Here is a 20176-nt window from a genome sequence, read left to right on the forward strand (position 1 = left end):
CTCAGCGTGGGGGAGTTATCGGCAGAGGCTCACTATTCACCTCCCATTGCAGGTGTCCCGCTCCCTCTCGAGGGACATGCCGCCGCACAAGCTGGTGATCCTGTGCCTGCGCTTTGCGTGCGCATGGTGCCTCAAGATCTTCCAGGGCGGAAGCGACGGGGAGGTCATCTCCAAGGAGTGCCGGCGCCGTTACCGGCTGGGACACCTGGCCCTGATCACGCTCAACCGGTTTTCCATGTCCGGCAACCTGACCTACCTGAAAAGGGCACCCGAGGGGTGTGCCTCCACAGAGCTGATCAAGTATATTTCACACCTTTATTCTAAACCGGAGTGACGTCGCTTGAAGAACTGAATGAATCCATCGACGTCAAGGGGCATTTGCCCCTAACGCTGTGACGTTGCCGAACTCGCCTGTAAAACCTGTAAACAACCAGTGTTTGGGTTCAGTGCTGCTTTTGTTGCGATCTAGCGCTTTGCGTTTAACCAGCTAAATGTAGTAAAACATTTGTATTGGTTAGATGTCATTTCCGCACTATTCGTTTTGCTCGGCGTAAAACAAAGGCATGTACGCTTCAGCGCCGAACCGTCCGTTGCCTGCCGCTTGCCTGCTTGCACCCGAAATTGCATGACACAATGTTTTCGCTCTTGAATCTGCACCAAACGTGCTTTCGCCGCTTCTGTTCATTAGAGAATATTTGCCTTTATGAGGCGCTTGTCAGCGATTCGCGGCCGGCACAAATCAAGGCACAGAGCACGAGCACAAACGAGGGCACATACGCTGTTGCAATTACTGTGCATCTGGGTCGTCTAGGAACCAATACGAATTAATTTACTCACGATTTTTCAGTTTTTGACACGTATGCGGCGTTGGGTAGCGTGCGCTTACTGTTAGCCTGATGCTTCGTCCAACGAGGCCGCATTAAATCAGTAAATGAGATTAACACAATATGTCAGGTGCAGATTGAGGCGCTCATTAGAGTAACTGGATTGATATATTTGGACTTTTTTGTTTTCTTGCCTGCTTTGTTCATTGTTTTCATTCTCGAGCCGGAAATGTGGGGCTAATTCCAATAAAAGCTTCATGTGCAGGCTCATTTCGAAGACAAGAGCTTCGAACTAAACCGCGCTGACGGATGGATGTCACGGATCTCTCCGGAGAACACTCGGATGAAAGAATGGACTATTCGACGAGTGTACCCACACAATCGCACATTTAATATACCGTACGCGGCACACACACTAGAACACAAAACTAACAAAACTAACACAAAACACAAAGACCATAAATACACACGACCCGGGCACACTGCTACCAGCGTCTACTACCAGTGTTCTACTACTAGCGGTCGGCGTTCGTGCTCACGGTTGGTTCGGTGCGGCTGCGGCATTGTATGGATCCACTAGCCGGCGTCGAGGTGGCGCTCGGCGTGCTTGGACTGGCGTTGCTGGCAGCATTGCTGGCTGCGTCGTATAAGCTCCCAGTCCAAGCGCCCTTGGAGGAGATGCCGATGTTGTTGGCGTTGGGGCCACCACCCGTCTGGGTAGCAACAGCGCTGGAGACACCCATGGCCGTAGCAGGTGGTAGCGTCCTCCGTTGACTCCCCGGAACGGGCTCCGGCACGGCAGGAGGGGGAACAGCAGAGAAGCGGAGACTCTGGCAGGTCAGGGACACATCGGCTGGAAGAGAGCGACGCCGGCTACTGCTCCGGTGAGCTCGCGTTCTTCGACTCCGCATCGTGAACTTCCTGCCGTGCCTGAGCCCGTTCCGGGGAGTCAACGGAGGACGCTACCACCTGCTACGGCCAGGGGTGTCTCCAGCGCTGTTGACACCCATCCGGGTGGTGCCCCAACCCCAACAACACCGGCATCACCTCCACGGGCGCTTGGACCAGGAGCTTGCACGACGCAGCCAGCGACCCCGCCAGCAACGCCAGCCCAAGCACGCCGAACGCCGAACGCCGCCTCGACGCCGGCTACGGGAGCCATACAACGCCGCAGCCGCACCGAACAAACCATGAGCACGAACGCCAACCACGAATAGTAGAACTCTAGTAGTAGACGCTGGTAGCAGTGTGCCCGGGTCGTCTGTATTTATAGCCTTTGTGTGTTGTGTTAGTTTTGTTAGTTTTGTGTTCTAGTGTGTGTGTCACGTAGGGTGTATTAAATGTGCGTTTTTGTGGGTACACCCGTCGCCTAGTCCATTCTTTCAGTCCGAGTGTTCTCTGGGGAGATCCGTGACAGTGTCATTAGACCGCCTTTGTTCCCTCACCTACTCAAGACTCTGCTAGCTTCCGGTCTCAACCCTTTTCGTTAGCCTCCATGCATGCTTCTGCCCCATGGGTGAGTACCGGTGGGATGCAGCTGTTGTGTTTATTTTTCTCTTGAGGGATATAGGCGAGCTGCTCTACACGATCTGATCGTACGTGCCATATGCGTTCCGCCCCATTCTTACTCTTCTCATGATGCGGATCAGCGGTGACTGCTTGCCTTATACGTAGACGTCAGGGCAGGTAGTTACCGCTACGCTGGGTGCCAGACTTGAAAGAATCAAACTTTCCCTTGAAACGCCTCCTTTCCGAAGAGAAGCTTTTTGAGCACCATCAACTTTGTTGCACATTCACGAAAAGAACCAGTAGTCATTGCATTACACAAAAAAATGAGGATGGAACTCTACGGCATCAACTGCGGGGACAGTACTAATTACCCTATGCTGGACGTGATTAAAGCTGCAGCTGTTTTTTACAGGGTTTCATTGGCGCGTAAGCAACTGAGGTTGTCATACGACAACTGCACGTTTACTGTACGTCTTGTTTTCCGTTGAAAATTCATGTTTTAGCGTCACTATAACGCCTTCAAAATGTTGAGTCCGTGCTGTAGCTTGAAGGAAAATAGCTCAATCTTCTTCCGTGAAAGTACCACCAGCAAACCGACGGCACTCGAACATCGCCACTGCTGACGGTTGTGTGTAAGTGGCATACTCTAGGTATTGAGTGCAGTTCTAAGTTTAGTAAGAAGGTTACCAGCTTTTATTCTATCACTTAGTAAAAAAGCTGCCTATCAAAGAACACAAGAGAAAACTGCCGGCTGTGAAAACATATTTCTGTAGAATTTCTGTGCATGACATTAGAGAATATTTTCTGTAGTATTGTGTTGTTCCTTAGAGTAGCAACAGAACCACTACAAAATCTACAATACTAGTGAAAGTCAGTCACTGCGAGAAAAGATTTTTTTTTTCGAATTTCGGGCACGATTCTATAGTTTTTTTTCGACTGGGTTTGCAGTCGAAGAGGCCTGTTTTAATGAAAGCCCCTCGTATCCGAAATGCATGACCTTCTGGGCAAACGAATAGACGGCATCCGTCTACCGGAGTTATAAACAGTATAAATAAACGAAGCGTCAACTTTTCCTGTTAAAAACGTGTGCGTAACTTCCGCTGAAAAACTTTAATCCAAATGTTGCAGAACTGATAGATGCAAGAATGTGCACAATAATATGCGCACGTGTTTGTAGTGACGATCAATGTTCTGGTCCCTTTGAGCCGATGTACACACATGTTTAGAACGTTTGAGGAGCCTGCTCTTCAGTGCTTGAGCGATATCTGCAGTTTGCCTCTGGGTTCGGGATTAGCCTGTCTGAGCGTGCTGCCATAGACACCTAATTTAATGCGTGTTTTCTGCGTTCACATAGTGCGTTGGATATTATAACACAAAGATCACCGCGGGGTGTTCACCTAAGACCGCAAAATATATATTTTTATCGCGCAAATATTGCTTTCTGCATAAGAGGGTTAAAGAACAGAAGGGGCAGTTCAGAAGCAGGATCTGTCATGTCCAGGAGGACCCGACCTCAGGCGTCAGAGCAGCATAAACCCGGATACTCCTCAACGCCACGTCCTCACGGCGAGCTGAACCGCCGGGAAGATTGAATCCACGCAGTCGAATTCAAGCACGCGTGGAGCGGCAGAGAAATTCCTTTTTAGACAGTACGGCAATTTACAGTTCAATTTCTTCTCTCATGCTTTTCGGTTTTGGTTTCTTCAGCCGAACGATGGCTGTGACGTGTGGTTCAATTCTGCGTCGGTGATGCGCGGAGGGGCTGCAATATTAATGCTGATCCGTTGTTTTCAGGCCCTAAAACATTTAAAACAGAACTCTTCAAGATCTATACAACAAACGCCGAATTAGCAGTTATATTGCTGTTTTTCCGTGCCGCACGTGACGTGGGGTTCTACTGCGCGTCGCAGCCGTCGTTCGGTTGATGAAACCGAACCATTGTGAAGAAAATTTCAATTAAAATTTGTTTAGTGGTCGTGGGCGAACACTACGGGGTGCTCTGTGGATAAAAATCTCTAGGGCATCTTTGGAAAGAAGAAAACACTCAAGCGAAAATGCGTTGTTTATAAAGTCATTTAACGCATCGGATTTCAGAGGCCGCCTTTCGCTTTGCGCATTGTTCGCTGCCGGCATAGCGTTGCCGGCATATCCAGGCATAACTAGAGGGAGAGCTGGCGGCGCTACAAGTCAGCCTATGTGCATAGGCGCAGGAATGCCGGGAAGATGACGTTTCTTACTTGCCTTGGCTGGTCTTCGGCATAAAAAGTGGATTTAGCCGTAACAATACGACTCTTCTCAAAGTAGTCCTCGAAGAAATGCTGTAAAAGCTTCCTTATTACCCTAACACACAACTTTCACTTGCGTTAAATCTATTCAAGAAGCGAAAAACGCAGTATTGAATGAATTTAATTTGTGTAAAGAGGTGAGAATCGCGTTTCAACTACTAATTTTGAGGTAGAATTCATGCTTTCGGCCTGACACTGGCCGAGCCAAGAAGGAGGCCTCGTCTTCCCGGCGTTCCCGTGGTGGAATAAGTGCTCTTTAAGAAACACGCATGGGTGGTGGCGCCAGCTTTCCCTCTAGGTAGTATTTAGAAACTACGGCTGCCGGGGCCTCAGTTTCTAACAGCCGAAAAAGCACTGCGTTATGTACGATGCGCGCAGCCACTCACAAATAGTGCGTCCGGCAGCGAAATAGGCGCGCAGCAACAGCCGGCCCCGGAAGGCGACAAAAGGTAACGAACCACACTCCTTCTCGAACCGGGAGGCCAACGGCGGATGTCGCTCGAACTCTCTAGAGAGGTTCGTCGACAAGCGTGCCATCACAATGATGCATCAAACTCGTCCGACGCGGCAGCTCCACTGTGCCAGCAAAGTTAATGTGCACGTACCCGAAGCAGCGAGGAGAGCGGCTGCGCAGTGGGTGGTGACGGAGTCGGCGAGGTTGGCATGGCGGGAAACACGCTCTCGAATATAATATGGCGGCTCTGGAAGTGGCAGCCACGGCGCGAGGCGTGTCCCGGAGCGCCTCGAACAGCGTGTCCCGCACGCGGGCCAGCGCCTCGTGAACGCTGCGCCTCCTGTCGGCGGGCGAGATCCGCGAGGTGTCAGCGCCGTTGAACACTTGGTGTGCTGGGTACCACTCTTCCCTGCGTGGTACAGTGCCAAAGATCTCTTATGCGATGATGCAGACCCCATTAATTTGAGTGCAGCGATTGATGCATGCTTATACCCTGGCGTCGTGCAACCTTAACATGCCGTCGTTCTACCGCAGAAGGAGGAAACAGGTGAAAAGAGAAGAGTGCAGAAACTGTGCCATTAAAAGAAAAAGAAACAAAACACTATTATGACCACATGATTAGATTAAAGCTATGCACATTAACAGATATAATTAAGCGGACATGTGAAAGGAACAGTGACAAAAGAGCCAGGGTCGGCTTTATGCGGAAAAATCTATTCAAGGAGGTTCGAGTGGACGGTTTCATTTGTACAATGAATTACATTTTATCACGAAAAATAGTACTTCAATAAATTTCTCATGCAAAATTTCTCGCTGATGGTGGGAATACCAAACTGGAGAGGCCGCACTGATTTGGCATAACGTGAAGTACATAAGCGCTCTTCCGATACCGCGGTGTGATGGCGAACTTGCGTTTTCGGCTACAGCGGTAGCTGTGGACAGTTTGGGCGAGATGCAATAGCTGTATCTTGCCGTTACTCACCTATGGGGCGGAGACGTGGAAGCTGGCGAGAAAGACTTCAGCTTAAGTTAAGGACAACGCAGCAAGCCATGGAAAGAACAATGATAGGTGTAACGTTAAAAGAACGGAAGCGGGCAGAGTGGGCGAGGGAACAAAGGCAGGTTCATGACATTCCAGTCGAAATGAAGAGGAAGAAATGGGATTGGGCAGGGAATGTACTGCGAAGGCAAGATAAACGGAGTGGATTCCAAGAGAAGGCAAGCGTAGCAGGGGGCGGCAGAAGGTTAGGTGGGCAGATGAGATTAGTGAGTTTGCAGGCATAGGGTGGGCGCAGCTGGCAGAGGACAGGGTTAATTGGAGAGACATGGGAGAGGCCTTTGCCCCTTAGTGGGTGTAGTCACGCTGCTGATGATCATGGTGGTTATGCACTGAGTGACACTTTAGCACTCAGTTATCGTAACGTCATGACAACACATATACGCCACGAAATCCGTGTTCAGTTACCGGTACGTGCGGCTTCAACTCAGTTTTTTGCTTATCGACGTTCCATATTGTAAGTGCAGGGCATGACCGTTCAGTTCAACTGGCGCCTCTGTGGGAGCTTTTGTCATGTCCAGTCCAGCGCATGGCCGGAAATCTTAAACAGTTAGACTGTTCTCTTTTTTCGCTTTTCGTGCAGTCCATTCTGCGTCAGTTCCAGTCAGTGCACTGTGCTGTACGTCACGTATGTAGCCACCAAATGCGCACGAACCGGCTAAGAAACAATTCCAGAAGCCACAGCTTCAGCCAGCCAATCAGAGTCTAACCATTAAAGCATCCCGCACTGTCTGACGTGATTGCTCGAATGACGTCATATGCAGGCATATACAATGACGTTTTAAAAATTCGGCACGGAATCAGCGGGTGCCAGTTGTAGCCGCCACTTCTGTACACCAGTTTTAAGCCAGGAGTAAGTTACACAGGCTTCAAAAGCGAACCATTTACTCAATTTCCGAATGCAGAATAAAGACCAGAGCATGGTTTCGATGTAATTAAAAACGGTACCGCGTGAAGGAAGCCAGCGGTCGCCAAACTAGGAGATTGTGGGTTCAGATTCAACCGGCAGCATGTTTATTCTTCTGCTTTCGAACCAATTATCTTTCAGCGATAAAATGTGTACACTATTATTCCCTTACTGATCAGCGCCGCTATTAAAAAAATTATGTACATTCCCCTATGCTTCTTGGTGCTGTAGACTGTTGGCTTCCTTCATATGTGTCATAACAATCCCCTCATTTCCATTCTTTTGTCTACTCAGCAGTACCGTGAATTACATGCAGTATGCAGTTAAGGGTGCCAGCGTACAATTCCCGCTGTGTAACTGTGAGCATGGCTACGGCGGAAAGAACGAGCGCGGAAACAACGTCAAGTAACTACAATGTGCAGAGGTGCTTTCGGCATTTTCCTTTACCTTAGAGCAGCGCGTATTCAAAGCGATCCCTGACTGCACAATTCTGTTTTCGCAATTAATATGAATGCACAGTTCGAAGTCGCTCAAGTTTTAAAAACGCATTCAAAAGCAATAACAGTTAACACTGGTTTTGAATAAAATAAAATTTTAAGCCTTGCTATTGGAATGCCTGGCATGCTTTTCAAAAATTAAGCCTTTGGAAACTTACTTGCTGCCGTCCTCTATGCTGACGTTTCCTTCATCTTCGAAAGCTTGAACTGCGGACAATGAATGAGTAATCGGTCACTCAATTCACTCAAATTTCCGCATGGGTCGAGCTCCAAAAGCACATCTTAAAACGACGGATGAGGACCCGTGTACAGGTAAAATGTTAGTAGTTGTCACCTTGCACCGTTACAATAGTAGTCGCTTTTTCGCCCCGTGGTATGGCCGGAAGGAAAGTTAAAAGTTGTTTATCGCTTCACAAAAATAGTAGCAGGGATGAGCAGCATATATACAATAAAATACACTGCACTTCATTGCTCCTCTCCAAACGAAAGAACAGGTTCCTCACGTTGCTCGCAGCATCGTTCCAATTTGCAGCGGGCAACGTAACCACTAAACCATTATAATTAGAGGGTTGGGTTATGGGAGCTTAACGTCCCAAAGCGACTCAGGTTATGAGGGACGCGGCAGTGAAGGGCTGCTGAAAATTTCGACCACCGGGGGTTCTTTAACGTGCACTGTCATCGCACAGTTCACGGGCCTCTAGAATTTTTCCTCCATCGAAATTCGACCGCCGCGGCCGCGATCGCACCCGCGACTTTCGGGCCAGCAGCCAAGCGCCATAACCACTAAGCCACCGCGGCGGGTTGTTATAATTAGAATCGATGCTTTTAATTATATTAGGCTATCGAAAAGATAAGTCGGGGCGAGCATTAAGCGGCACCAGAAGAGGCAATGTTAGTATAGTCGGATACAATTTAAGTGTGCAGTGAAGCTCCGCCCATATTCACGACAGCCTCACAGATTTCCTCCACGACAAAAAAGTATAGCCCGTTGTTAAAACATTTCTTGTTGCCTAAACAAAAAACTAATCGCAAGAAAAAAATTATGGGAGCTATAATTTTGATACATCGCTTGTTTAATATAGTCAAACGTTAAAAAGTTGATTTCGTTTACTGTTACGATGGGCCAGCGGAGTAATACAGTACGCCGCGGACCGTGGCCCAGTTTTAGCAACTGCTGTTTTTTTAAGTTGTATCCTACTATAGATGAGCACGATTTTGAGGCCTGCTAGCGGCGTTATTCGGTCTCGCTCACTACATGCGGAATGCGAAACTTGTAACAGAGTTGAATGAAGCAGGGTCCTCTCGGTCCAAAAATGCGGCTTGCACCTGATTGGTACATCATTCTTTGTAAGGCCTTAAGGTGCGTAGAGGCACGGCTTATGGTGTTGAACGTCATAAAACTACGGGTGGGGAACGGAAGAAACCGTAGTGAAAGGTTCCAGAATGTATTTTTCCCCATTTGAAGCACTTTATCTCTGCGTTGTCAGCTTGGCTCCAAAAAAAAAGCTATTTTCTACTTGCGTAATGCCAGTTCAAGGGGTGTAAGTGCATACAAAGGTGCCAGTTCTTAGGAAGGTTTACATCAGAAAAAGACGAGCACCTTGCCGCACTGTATTTACCAACAATATCAAGTATGCACAGCCGCAATCTGCAATTCGCAGCGTCTGCGTTACTATGCACCACAAAAGCAAAAACTAGCAAAAACGATGCCACAAAACCTGGTGATACTGCAATTACACATTGGAGCGAAAACTTCGTTGATGACGCATGAGACAACGTGTGTCGTAACAGAAAAATTGACTGCCTAGGAATCGTACCAGTATAATGGGCACCCCAGAGCAATAGACCACAGCTGCTCGCGATGAGCTCGACACACACGGTCGCTCTCAATCTGCTGCTGGCCGCTGGCCACGTTGAAGCCGCTGATAGCGCCCGAGGGGGTTGGTAGCCACGTAAACGGACAACGATTGCAAAAAAAAAGAACAGCGGCGTGTCTTCGGTGATACAGGCATTCCGAGCGCCTACCACACTATATAGATGCTCTCCCTCTAAGTCGTCGTTGCACTCTGAACATAAAATACTCAAAAGTGCAACGTAACAAAGCACTTAAACATCACTGAAGCTGACTAACCGTTTTCCTTCCTCTTCTCGAATCATTCTCCTGCATGCTTTGGTTGTAGTTATACTAGCATAGGCATTGATACTAGCATATAAGGCATTGATATACATGGATCCCCATCCGGTATTCTCCTGCCGGCGCTGAATAATTTATAATCGTATTTCTTTGTCGTGCTGTTTCGGTTTCAGCGGCCGAATGAGGACTGTGGCGTCAAAGAGTGGTTTTGTCACGTGAGACATAAAAAAACTACAATATAATCGCTCCTTCCACATTAGTTGTCATTCCGGCTCTTGAGGAAGGCTGCCTGTAAACACTGAATAGAATTAAAACGATGAAGCAGTGATTATAAAACCACTCATTCACGTCGCAGCCATCATTCGGCTGTTGAAACCGAAACCGAAACAGCATGACTGGTTAAATGTGATTATGAAATATTTAATGGTCGTGGGTGGGTACCACATGGTGATTCATGTGTAGTAATGTCTTTCGCGTAATTGTAGAGAAGAAAACGTGTCACCAAAATTAGGTGCCTATACTCCAACACATGTCAGCGTTACGGCTATCCATGCACACCGATACACCAATATAGACTGTCGCTGTTGGCAACATAAATTTAATGTGCGCACACGACCTCACAAGCAAGGCCATGTCTATTACCATGAAGCTTATCCTGCTACTCACCAGAAATGTCTGCGCTGTTCGGAACCCCTTGGAGGCGGGGAGTGACGGGAGTTCCGTTTGGAGCGCTGGCTGCAAGCTCGTGTGAACATGTCTGGGAAAACATCCTTTCGTTCGACGTATGGAGGATGTCGACGCTGATCCCAACTCCTCGCGGTGTGCTCCTCTGCTGCTCGTCTGTGCGCGCCATGTCAGTCTGCGCAGAGACGGAAAGGCACATGAGGCGCAAAAACCTACTAAGAAAAAACTTCATGGGGCGATCAGACATCTTATGCAAGAATTTTGCGAAAGCAGTTGCAATTACCCTCCATGATTACTTTCCGATTCTCTGACTCTTCGCACACGTGTCATGTGACCTTCTCTGCCCCGCCCGCGACACCCACACGGGAGAGAGGAGGTCCCATACAGGTACGCCTGGAGTGACGTGCGCTGGGGGCGGGGGGGGGGGTGGGGGGCTGCTTTTGCGCTTGCCAGACAAGTGCGTTTGAAAAGCACGCATCTTTCGGGGGCCAAATGAGCCATAGCGGCGAGGGTAATAGCGGTATAGAAATTGTAAAAACTGATATGGCCAGTACGACCAGTCTGCTAAAAGTTTAAAAGTTACAAAGTTGACCATCAAGAATAAGTTAAAAGCTTGATAGTAACAATCCTTGCCTCTTTTCTGATGTCCGCAAAAAGAGATATTACTATGCCGCGAAACTCAGGTTTATAACTCGGAAAGATTATTTGTTTGAAAAATTGGCTGGGGACCTTCATAAACACGACTGCGAACCCAGTAAAAAATTTAGTTGCATAGGTGAAACGTGTGCAACAGTTTTAAAAATGAATTGAATTTCGAAATGACAAGTTATGGATATCGCAGTGGCACGCTTTAAATACCTGCGTCGCTTTGTCGGTAGTGGTCGGCCGAGAGCATGGAAACAGCACAGTGACGTGCACGTGTAGGTCATCGTACTTGTGGCAGCCGCAGCTAGTGGCGGACACTACTGGCAGGGGCTGCTTTTTCAGCGGCTTTCCGGAAGCCGCGGAACAGGAATCCTCCACGGCCTGGGTGCCCTCTCCCATTGCCGATTCCCTTTTGTTGGCCGCAAACGTGGTCAACAACTGCTGCCTCAGCTCATCCCTCAGCTGGTTGGGGCCGGCAGCGGCTTTCGGAGTCCGGCTCATTGCACGGTGGCTACCAGGGGGGTCCTCAAGTACCTGCGAGTGGTTCTCGGCGGCGATGGTGAATCTGCTAGGTACTAGCTTGCCCCGAGGACCAGGCGTTCTCTTTGGCTTGACAACTGCAGCGTCCGGTAAAAAGAAGCTATTAGTTCTGACCCAAAAACCTTTGCAAATAACCACATCGTCTCCCAACCACCGCAGGGGTAGAGAGCCAGGGCGTCATCCCCAGTTAATCAAATACCTAAAATGATTAGCGTCCATGCCGACTAGAGCAATCAGTCACGGGGGAAACCTATTCGGTGACGCGTTCTAGAGCTCACAAAATGATTGCCCTATATTAAACAATCACTAACATCGATTACACTGAACTGAATCTAGAGTAGAACCAAGCGCAAAAAATTCCAGGCTACCACCGGAGATGCTGAGAGTTACCGCACGAGTTAGTCACTTGACTGGCATATGAGGCCGTAAAGCATCTGCCTTAGCAGATTTGGGATGTAACGTGGCATAACTGGGGTATATAACGTGTGTGGTCGTGGCTATAAATCACGCTGTTGTGCGATTGAGTGACAAGCCACAGCAGATCCAGGGGTATTACACAGGGGCTGCCAAAGCCCAGCATCAGTGGCTTTGGGGGAGGCTTAAAGGTTAATATATCCTGTCGGGCAGTGTGGGTAATAGGTCTGTGCGCTTGGCGAGGCGGAACGTCATGAAATTGACCAATGGCTCTAACACAATAGGCGTTGTAGGAGTGGCGCGACCAGCAACGCTCGTTCTGAACAGTCATGTTTCATTTGGGGATTTTTGCGCAAGGTCAGCAAATGTAAGAACTTAAATCGTCTCAATTTTTGAAACTGACGGTGTTTTAAAGCTGGTGCAGCGAATAAAGTCCCCAAACGGAAATTTTTGCTCCAAAAGAGGGAATTTTCGCTTACGCCAATGAACATCAGGTTCTGAAACCAAATGTCCAGCTTTGCGCTGGCAGAGATAATTTGCTCTGGCAAAGACAAACTCAGTTTGAACCGCATTGCTGCTGCGATCGAGAAGCCACACTGAATTCTGAGGTAAGCCTGAACCAGAGTGGTGGCATAACGCTGGTGCAAAAAGATGATTTCCAGTTGAGCACGCGTTCCATTGACAAGCTATGAGGCTCAAGCAGACTCGGCAGCTTCGAACCACCTCCGCTTGCTAATTAGAGCTGACGCGAACTTGCACCCTCATTCGAAGCCAGTGCCGAGTAAACCGTTCCTTTATCGGGCGTTACGAGAGCAAGCTCCCCTCAACTGCACTTCGTCGCGCTGAACAGACGGATAGCCCTGTCCTGCCTACTTCGCCTAGAGAGCATCGCCCGCGGTGAGTGCGTAGCCTCAACCTCCACAAACAGTCAAAGTAGTTCGCCCTCCGAATAGGCAGCGAAGCACTGCGAAAGACAAAGAAAGGAAACGACGGGCTCACCTACTTGCGTCGAGTCACAGCCACGAAAGAACAAAGCCGATCGGTCGCACTGCGCTGGCACACTGCTGCGCGTGGGAAGCGCTGGTGCTCTCGCGATGCTCGCGCGCTGCTCGCGCTCCTCGAGCAGGGCATAGAACGAATAATTGGTCGTCGAAGACGAAAACGTTCTGAGAGAGTTTGCGACCGTTGATGATGATGATTACCTAACGCCAAGGTGTCATCTTTACTAGCTTTTTTTAATTATTTGAGGAAGCCTGCAGCATGCTTATGCGGGAGGGAAAAAACAACGACTTCACATTTAGAGCTCTGTCAAGTCACAGGTCAGTGAACCCGAGTCTGTTTTAACAATGAACCCTTAACAAAACAAGAAAGACTTATTAAACAAACTGAACTAAAGGTGACATTCACTTCATTTTGTCAGATGTATTATCATCATTTTGAGACACATTGTAAGCCGTCCACAACAGCTGATCTGCTATCTGAAGGTAGTTCATCTGGAGGAAACGCCGCCATTCATAACTTCTGTTTCACTCTTCACAAACCCGCTTGGCGGGTCAAGAATAAGTGGTTCACTGTCATCGTCATTACCACATTTTATTTGAATTTCACCTCAGTCCACACGAGACAAGAAATGGCTGGCGGTTTAGCATTACTAGGCACAATATATTGTGCATTAGCACGGCTCTTTGCAGGGGGCACCACCGTCACTACTTCTAAGCTCGATTGTGGTGTCCACTGACCCAAGGAGCCAATTGTGAGCCTTGATCTCCTCAAAATCAACGGAGTCTAAGCCTTCCGTAGGTTTTGCGAAAAGAAGAGATGCATAACTGCCTCAATGTGCAGGCGGACGGCACCGACTACTCAAATCGCGACTGAGGTGTCCACTGACCCCGTGAGCCAGTCACACCTGGAGTTCCCGGGTTCGAACCCGACGGCTGCGTTTCGATGTAGGCGAGGCGCAGGGGCGCCTGTGAGCTGTGCGATGTCAGTGCGCGTTAGGGATCACCAGGTGGCCGAAAGTTTTCCGGAGCCCTCCACTACTGCACCTCTTCCTTCCTTTCGGCGCGCTTCGGGTGTCGCCAATAAGTGAGAGGGGTACTGTGCCGTTTGCTTTCCGCAAAAACGAATTTTCTAAATTTCCAGAATCTTGCGGAATTTGTGGCACAAGTGATTCCTACGACGGTGAACAAATCTCGTATTGCTTTAAAATCTGCTCGCCTATTCAGAGGTGGTATTAAGGTTTTCATCTCCTCAGCAGCACAGTGTTGAGGAAGTTTGAGGCGCCATATTTGAAGAAGTACGAGGACACTTTCGGCGGCTTTGCTGTAATACCAGCAAACTTGGGTCGTTTCGGTACATAACGTGGTTGTCGCTATATGTTCATTATTAGATAATAATTGGTTTTTTGTGGGAAAGGAAATGGCGCAGTATCTGTCTCATATATCGTTGGACACCTGAACCACACCGTAATGGAAGGGAGAAGGAGGGAGTGAAAGAAGAAAGGAAGAAAGAGGTGCCGTAGTGGAGGTCTCCGGAATAATTTCGACCACCTGGGGATCTTTAACGTGCACTGACATCGCACAGCACACGGGCGCCTTAGCATTTTTCCTCCATAAAAACGCAGCCGCCGTGGTCGGGTTCGAACCCGGGAACTCCGGACCATTATTAGATGCCACAGCAGTTCGTGGGTGCGTCGAATATGTGAATTGTAAGGTCTGATGATACTGATCCGGAGTTCCCGGGTTCGAACCCGACTGCGGCGGCTGCGTTTTTATGGAGGAAAAACGCTAAGGCGCCCGTGTGCTGTGCGATGTCAGTGCACGTTAAAGATCCCCAGGTGGTCGAAATTATTCCGGAGCCCTCCTCTACGGGACCTCATTCTTCCTTTCCTCTTTCACTCCCTCCTTTATCCCTTCCCTTACGGCGCGGTTCAGGTGTCCAACGATATATGAGACAGATACTGCGCCATTTCCTTTCCCCCAAAAACCAATTATTATTATTATTAAGGTCTGTTGATATCGGCACATATAACATTGCGAAATTAGCAGACTATTTGCATGGTTGAGTGCGGAATATCGTGTAGGAGCACTCGAGTTCGCTGGTGCTGGAAAATTTGTTGTCGGGGAAAGCGAATTGCGCAGTGCATGTTTTACATATCGGCGGACGCGTGAATCGCTCCGTAAGGGGAGAAACAGAGAAAACTTTATTGTCAGTAAGAAGATGGTGCTCTTGGGTTTCTTCAGCCGATTTAGGTGGCCGGCAGTTTGTCTGTCGGCGACTTGCTACGCTCTTGTCTTGGCCCGATACTGAACGTCTGGGTCCGGGCTGGCGAGAATAGCTTCCAAATTAACCCAAAGATCATCCAGTATCAAAGGTCAATGAAATCATCCAGTATCAAAGGTCAATGGTCAACTCAAGGTCGGAGGTCAAAGATCAACTAAAGTTCATGCGTCAGTGTCAGGGGTCATGGGTTCCACACCATAACTGTACCACATATGGTCTTACACGGCCAACGTGTTTGGGCTGAAGGTCGTTAAAGGTCATTCTGCGGCCTACGCGACTACTTTACCTAACGAAGAGAAGCTTTTCACCTCAACATTTTCGGCCACCTGGGTATATTTATCGTGCGCTGGCATCGCACAGCGCACGGGCGCCTTCGCGTTTCGCCTCCGTCGGAACGCCGCCGCTGCAGTCGCGTTCGAAACCCGGGATCTCCTGATCAGAAGCCGAGCGCTCTAACTACTGAGCCACCACGGCGGGTACGTCGCCTGTGCATACGCGTTTCTGCTGGGATCTGAGTGTGCACAGAGCTGTTTTCTGCAACCCTGCGCGGTGTGTGTGTGCAATAAGAACTGGTGTGTGCGGAACGTACTGCTGCTGCTGTTGCTGATAGGAAGAAAAGGAAAGTGCACGGGCCTGCCTCCTGGCTCAAGCCGAGCCACGCTTGCTGCTGCGTGCTGAAAGTAGGAGAGGTATAAGATAGGAGAGGAAGAAAAAACAGAAAGAAAATGTGCGCTCTAATATGCCCCGGGCCGTTCCCGGAGGCAGTGCAATACCGGGCAAACCAGCGCAAGAGTGCTTCATGCCGAGCATACCGCCATATTCCAAAAGTAAATTTAATATCTTGGGTCCAGGGACCCGCAGTAAATATTAAATCAGGTATCAGGTATGGTGGTGACAGATTAAATCTAGTGATAGCATCATTGGCTCAACTAATTGGGGGGGGGGGCATGATTGCCTACTTGGTTATGAAAAAAAATTTTGAGCAACCGCTCATCGTACAGCGTTCCGGGTGTTGTGACAGCACTTCTCTTTCTGTATAGATTAAATGTTTTAGTCAAGTTTGAGGCTATATCTTGCGACAGGGGTTCGGACCAATGACATATGCACCTTCATTTGCATGCATTAAGGCGCGCTTGAGGTGCCCAGCGAGATGTGAGAGCTACTGCGACCTTTCCTTTCTTAAAACGATGCGCTCGGCTACTGATTCGGCGTACCCGGGTTCGAACCCTGCTGCGCCGGCCACATTTTGAAGGACGCGAGGCGCAGAGGTGGCTGCGTGCTCAGCGATGTCGGTGCACTTTAGGGATCCCCAGGAGGTTGCAATTATTCCGGAGCCCTTCACTACTCCATCTCTTATGTAGCGGGAGCTACACTATGCTACCGGTCGAACATTTCGCGGTACACGCGAAAGGCAAGTTGTGCGCATGCGCCGACCATGGTACATGGGGAGGAGGCCAGTTGTACGCATGCGCCGTTACCATGGCAACCGGGGAGGAGGAGTGGGTGCGCCGCGCGCTTCGTCGCCGCCGTCGCCGCTTTTTCTTCCGGAGTCCCTCTTTTATCCCTTCCCTTATGGCGCGGCTCAGGTGTCCGCCGATATGTGAGACATATACTGCGCCAATTTAGATTCTTCGGCGGGCGCTCGAAGCGAGCGCACGTGTTTTCTAGCTCTCTGCTCCTTCGGACGCTGGGCCTAAGGCTTCGCGGCGTTGCGGGGTCTCCCCATGGAGGCCACAGACACCGTGAACGAGCGAAGGCCTGTGTTCGGCGGTGATAATGAGCAACGCAGGGCAGGCCGCTCACGCTCACGATCGCGGAGACGAACGCCATCCAGAACAAGGTCGTCCAGCACCATTCGGCGAATGCAGGCCGAGATCGCTGATCTGCGGGACACGGTGAGGAGCCTGACGGCGGCGCTCATCACCACCTCGGCGAACCTCGAGTCCGTCATCGGGACCTAGGACGTGTCGCCGGCGGACCCACGCGTTCTAGCCTTGAGGGACGCCATGGCGCTCGCTCACCAGACGCAGAACTCCATGGCGGCTCCCTCCCGCCTCTGGCCACTCCTGCGCTTCCTGCCGCCATTGCTACACCTGGGGAACCGGCTGTGATGCCCTCTCCCCCTGAAGCTGCTGCTGCGGGCTCACCGCGGACACCTGCAGCCGAGGAGAGCATGTGCACCCCGATGGACGAGTCTGCTCTCCGGAAACGGCGACGCTCAACGGGGTCCGAGGAGGAGAGGGACACGGAAACCAAAAGGGACATCGCGGTGGCCAAGCGGGAAGCTCGAAGGTCCCCCACCGTCACTGTTCCCTCTCCCTCCACACTCGAAGGAGCAGGGCCTTCCCAGCACGAGCCCCATGGAGCCCACCTCCAGCCTGCTGCTGATGCTGCTGCTGTTGCTGCTGGGCCGATGGCATCCGGAAGAAAACCGCGTGCGTCCTCACCAAATCCCGCCACACGAGACCAGGCTGAGGCTGGGGCTTCGTCTGCTGGCAGCGAGTGCGCCCAACTCCGCGGCGCGCCGCAACAATGCGCCGCAGACAGCGGCGACGCTGATGCTGGGGCCAGCCTGGTGCCGTGGCGCATTATCACTACCAAGGCGCAGTGGCGTCGGACAGCTGCCCTGGAATGAGCCGAGGCTGCCGTGGAGGTCCCGTCCAGCCTGTTGGGGACGGTGCTGTGTCGGCCGGCGAACCGGGGCACCGCCTTCACCAGGGAACCGGGCTGGGAGTTGGCCGAGGAGATCGGATCCCGCCCTGGCGTCCTCGCCCTCCGGGTAAACATGCGGTGGAATGTGGTGGCAGTGGACGCGGGGAGCAGCGATGCTCTCCAGGCCCTGCTAGCCACAGCCGTCATCTGCGGCGTGCCGGTCTGCGCCAAGGAGCCTCCTCCTCGGAATCAAAGCTACGGCCTGGTCTTCGGTGTGGACGGGCGCAGGACGGCGGAGGAGCTGCTAGCGGCGACGGAGTCAACGGTACCGATGGTGTCGGCGTCTCTGTCGAGCAGCACACTCGCTCTCCGTTTTGCGGCGCCGACACCCCCGGCATTCATCACCATATTCAAGCGCAGGCTCGCGGTAGCCCCTGCCGTCCCCGGCCGCTCCAGTTTGCCAAGTGCGCCAGCCTGGTGCATGCCACTGAGGTGTGTCGTGCTCCTGCCCGATGCACGCGCTGCGGCGGGCCGCGCGAGCCTGGTACCTGCGCGAGCAAGCCCCGCTGCATTAACTGCGGGGGGCGGCACGAGGCCATTGACCCAGCATGCCCGCACAGGCAGCGAGAGCGTCACGTGGCCACTTTAATGGCCACATCCATGGCACCGATGTCCAGGCGGGTTGTCCAAGCCGTCGTCCAGGCTGAGACAGCGGCCCCAGTCCAGCAAAATCAGCAGACGCCGCGGGCGCTTTCTTATGCGCAGGCCATCAGGGGAACACCCCAGCAGCAGCAGCCACCGAAGCAACGGCAGCGCCGGCAGCGGCAGTGGCGATCCGGTTGCCCGGCGTCCCGTACAGCGTGGCCCGAGCCTACGGCCGCTTCTCATGGCCAGCCCCCTGACGCACGGGACGTGGAGATCCCCAGGTGGTCGAAATTATTCCGGAGCCCTCCACTACGGCACCTCTCTCTTCCTTTCTTCTTTCAATCCCTCCTTTAACCCTTCCCTTACGGCGCGGTTCAGGTGTCCAAAGATATATGAGACAAATACTGCGCCATTTCCTTTCCCCAAAAAACCAATTATTATTATTAAGAGAGGCGTATCACTCCGTGCTGTTCTGTGGCCGTGTGCTCCAGCCAGATACACCCGTGTTGCCAGATAAAATCACGGCAGTTTTGTTCGTTTCGCCTCTGAGGCAGGAGATGTGTGGTGGTAATTTATATTTAGTGCGTCCCCGCTTTTTGCTGTCAACTGTGCAATTGTTGAAAATTTCTGTCTAGCTAAGCTAGTCTACCTCAGCTTTATTGGGTCAGTAGCGCCTTCTGTCGTGGTGCGAAAGTGCCGATGTTTCGGTGATAGAAGTCATCAAGATTGTTCCAGCTGTTTGTCCGGTATAGGAACGGATTTCGCGCGCGTCGGTGTGACATACGCGCGATATCCGGCCGCATTTTTTTTTGTGTGTGTGTGATGTGATTTCTGCGTGAGAGCGAGTGTGAGAGGTATGCACCTCCCACACTCGTCCATTGTAGTGTGCGTCGTGGTGCGCGAAGTCGTTTGTCGGACTGTCCGACGGGAAGGCAGCGTATAGCTGCGGCTGACGAGTCTGGCGATTACCAGGATGGTCGTTCTTGTTGCAGCGTCGGGCCCCTCGAACGCATCGCGTCCCGCAGAAATGAAATGTGTGCAATTAGCCTAAATTTCCCCTCGAATGTGCGTCTTTAACGCTCCGTGCGCTTATGCCGACCTTGGCGGAAATATTTCGGACGTGGTGAGGGGAATGCCGGCGGTTTCGCAGGAGGGGATCGTAAGGAAAATTCGTTGGGAGCGCTGCCGCGTTGCCGCGGCCGTCGAGTGTCGGCGGTTTTCCCCACGTTTTCCCTTCCTGACTTGGCTGTGGCGATCACGCGCAGCAGTGCTCGCGGAGGGCGGTTTTCTTTCTTCCCCTGAGTTGCCGTCGCAGCGGCCGGTGCTGGGTGAGGCCCTTCGTGCACATGTATGGTAACTTTAATTACCATACAAGTGCGGACACTTTTGCGGAGAGCCTTTGTCTACAACTTCATCAAGTCCACGCCAACTTACTCATGAGCCAAGAAAGGCTTTCGCCTTAAAAGGCAACGAAGAGCACAGCACTAAAAGTGAGTGCCAGTCCGGTTCGAACCCGGCCTGGGCATACACTTTTTTTAGTGAACAATCATTCTAAATGTTAATGAGTAACTCTTCCTTTCTAACGAGCGATTAGAAAGGGAGAGAAAATTTCGAAGGAATAAAGAAATTAAAAGGTAATGAAAAACA

The 20176-nt window shown here is 50.9% G+C and overlaps 1 protein-coding gene across 1 annotated transcript; it reads right to left on the reverse strand.

The window, feature by feature from the left end:
- Positions 1 to 320: 320 nt before the first annotated feature.
- Positions 321 to 11243, reverse strand: LOC144095992 (uncharacterized). The gene is made up of 5 exons (XM_077629372.1): positions 11210 to 11243; positions 10334 to 10526; positions 7692 to 7740; positions 5224 to 5481; positions 321 to 420 (listed from the first exon to the last, which is right to left on the reverse strand). Exons 2-5 carry the CDS (start codon positions 10518 to 10520, stop codon positions 321 to 323), a joined length of 594 nt encoding a protein of 197 aa, XP_077485498.1. The 5' UTR covers positions 10521 to 10526; positions 11210 to 11243.
- Between the last annotated feature and the right edge of the window lie 8933 nt (positions 11244 to 20176).

This window comes from Amblyomma americanum, chromosome 1 (genome assembly GCF_052857255.1).
Source record: "Amblyomma americanum isolate KBUSLIRL-KWMA chromosome 1, ASM5285725v1, whole genome shotgun sequence".
Classification (NCBI taxonomy): Eukaryota; Metazoa; Arthropoda; class Arachnida; order Ixodida; family Ixodidae; genus Amblyomma; species Amblyomma americanum.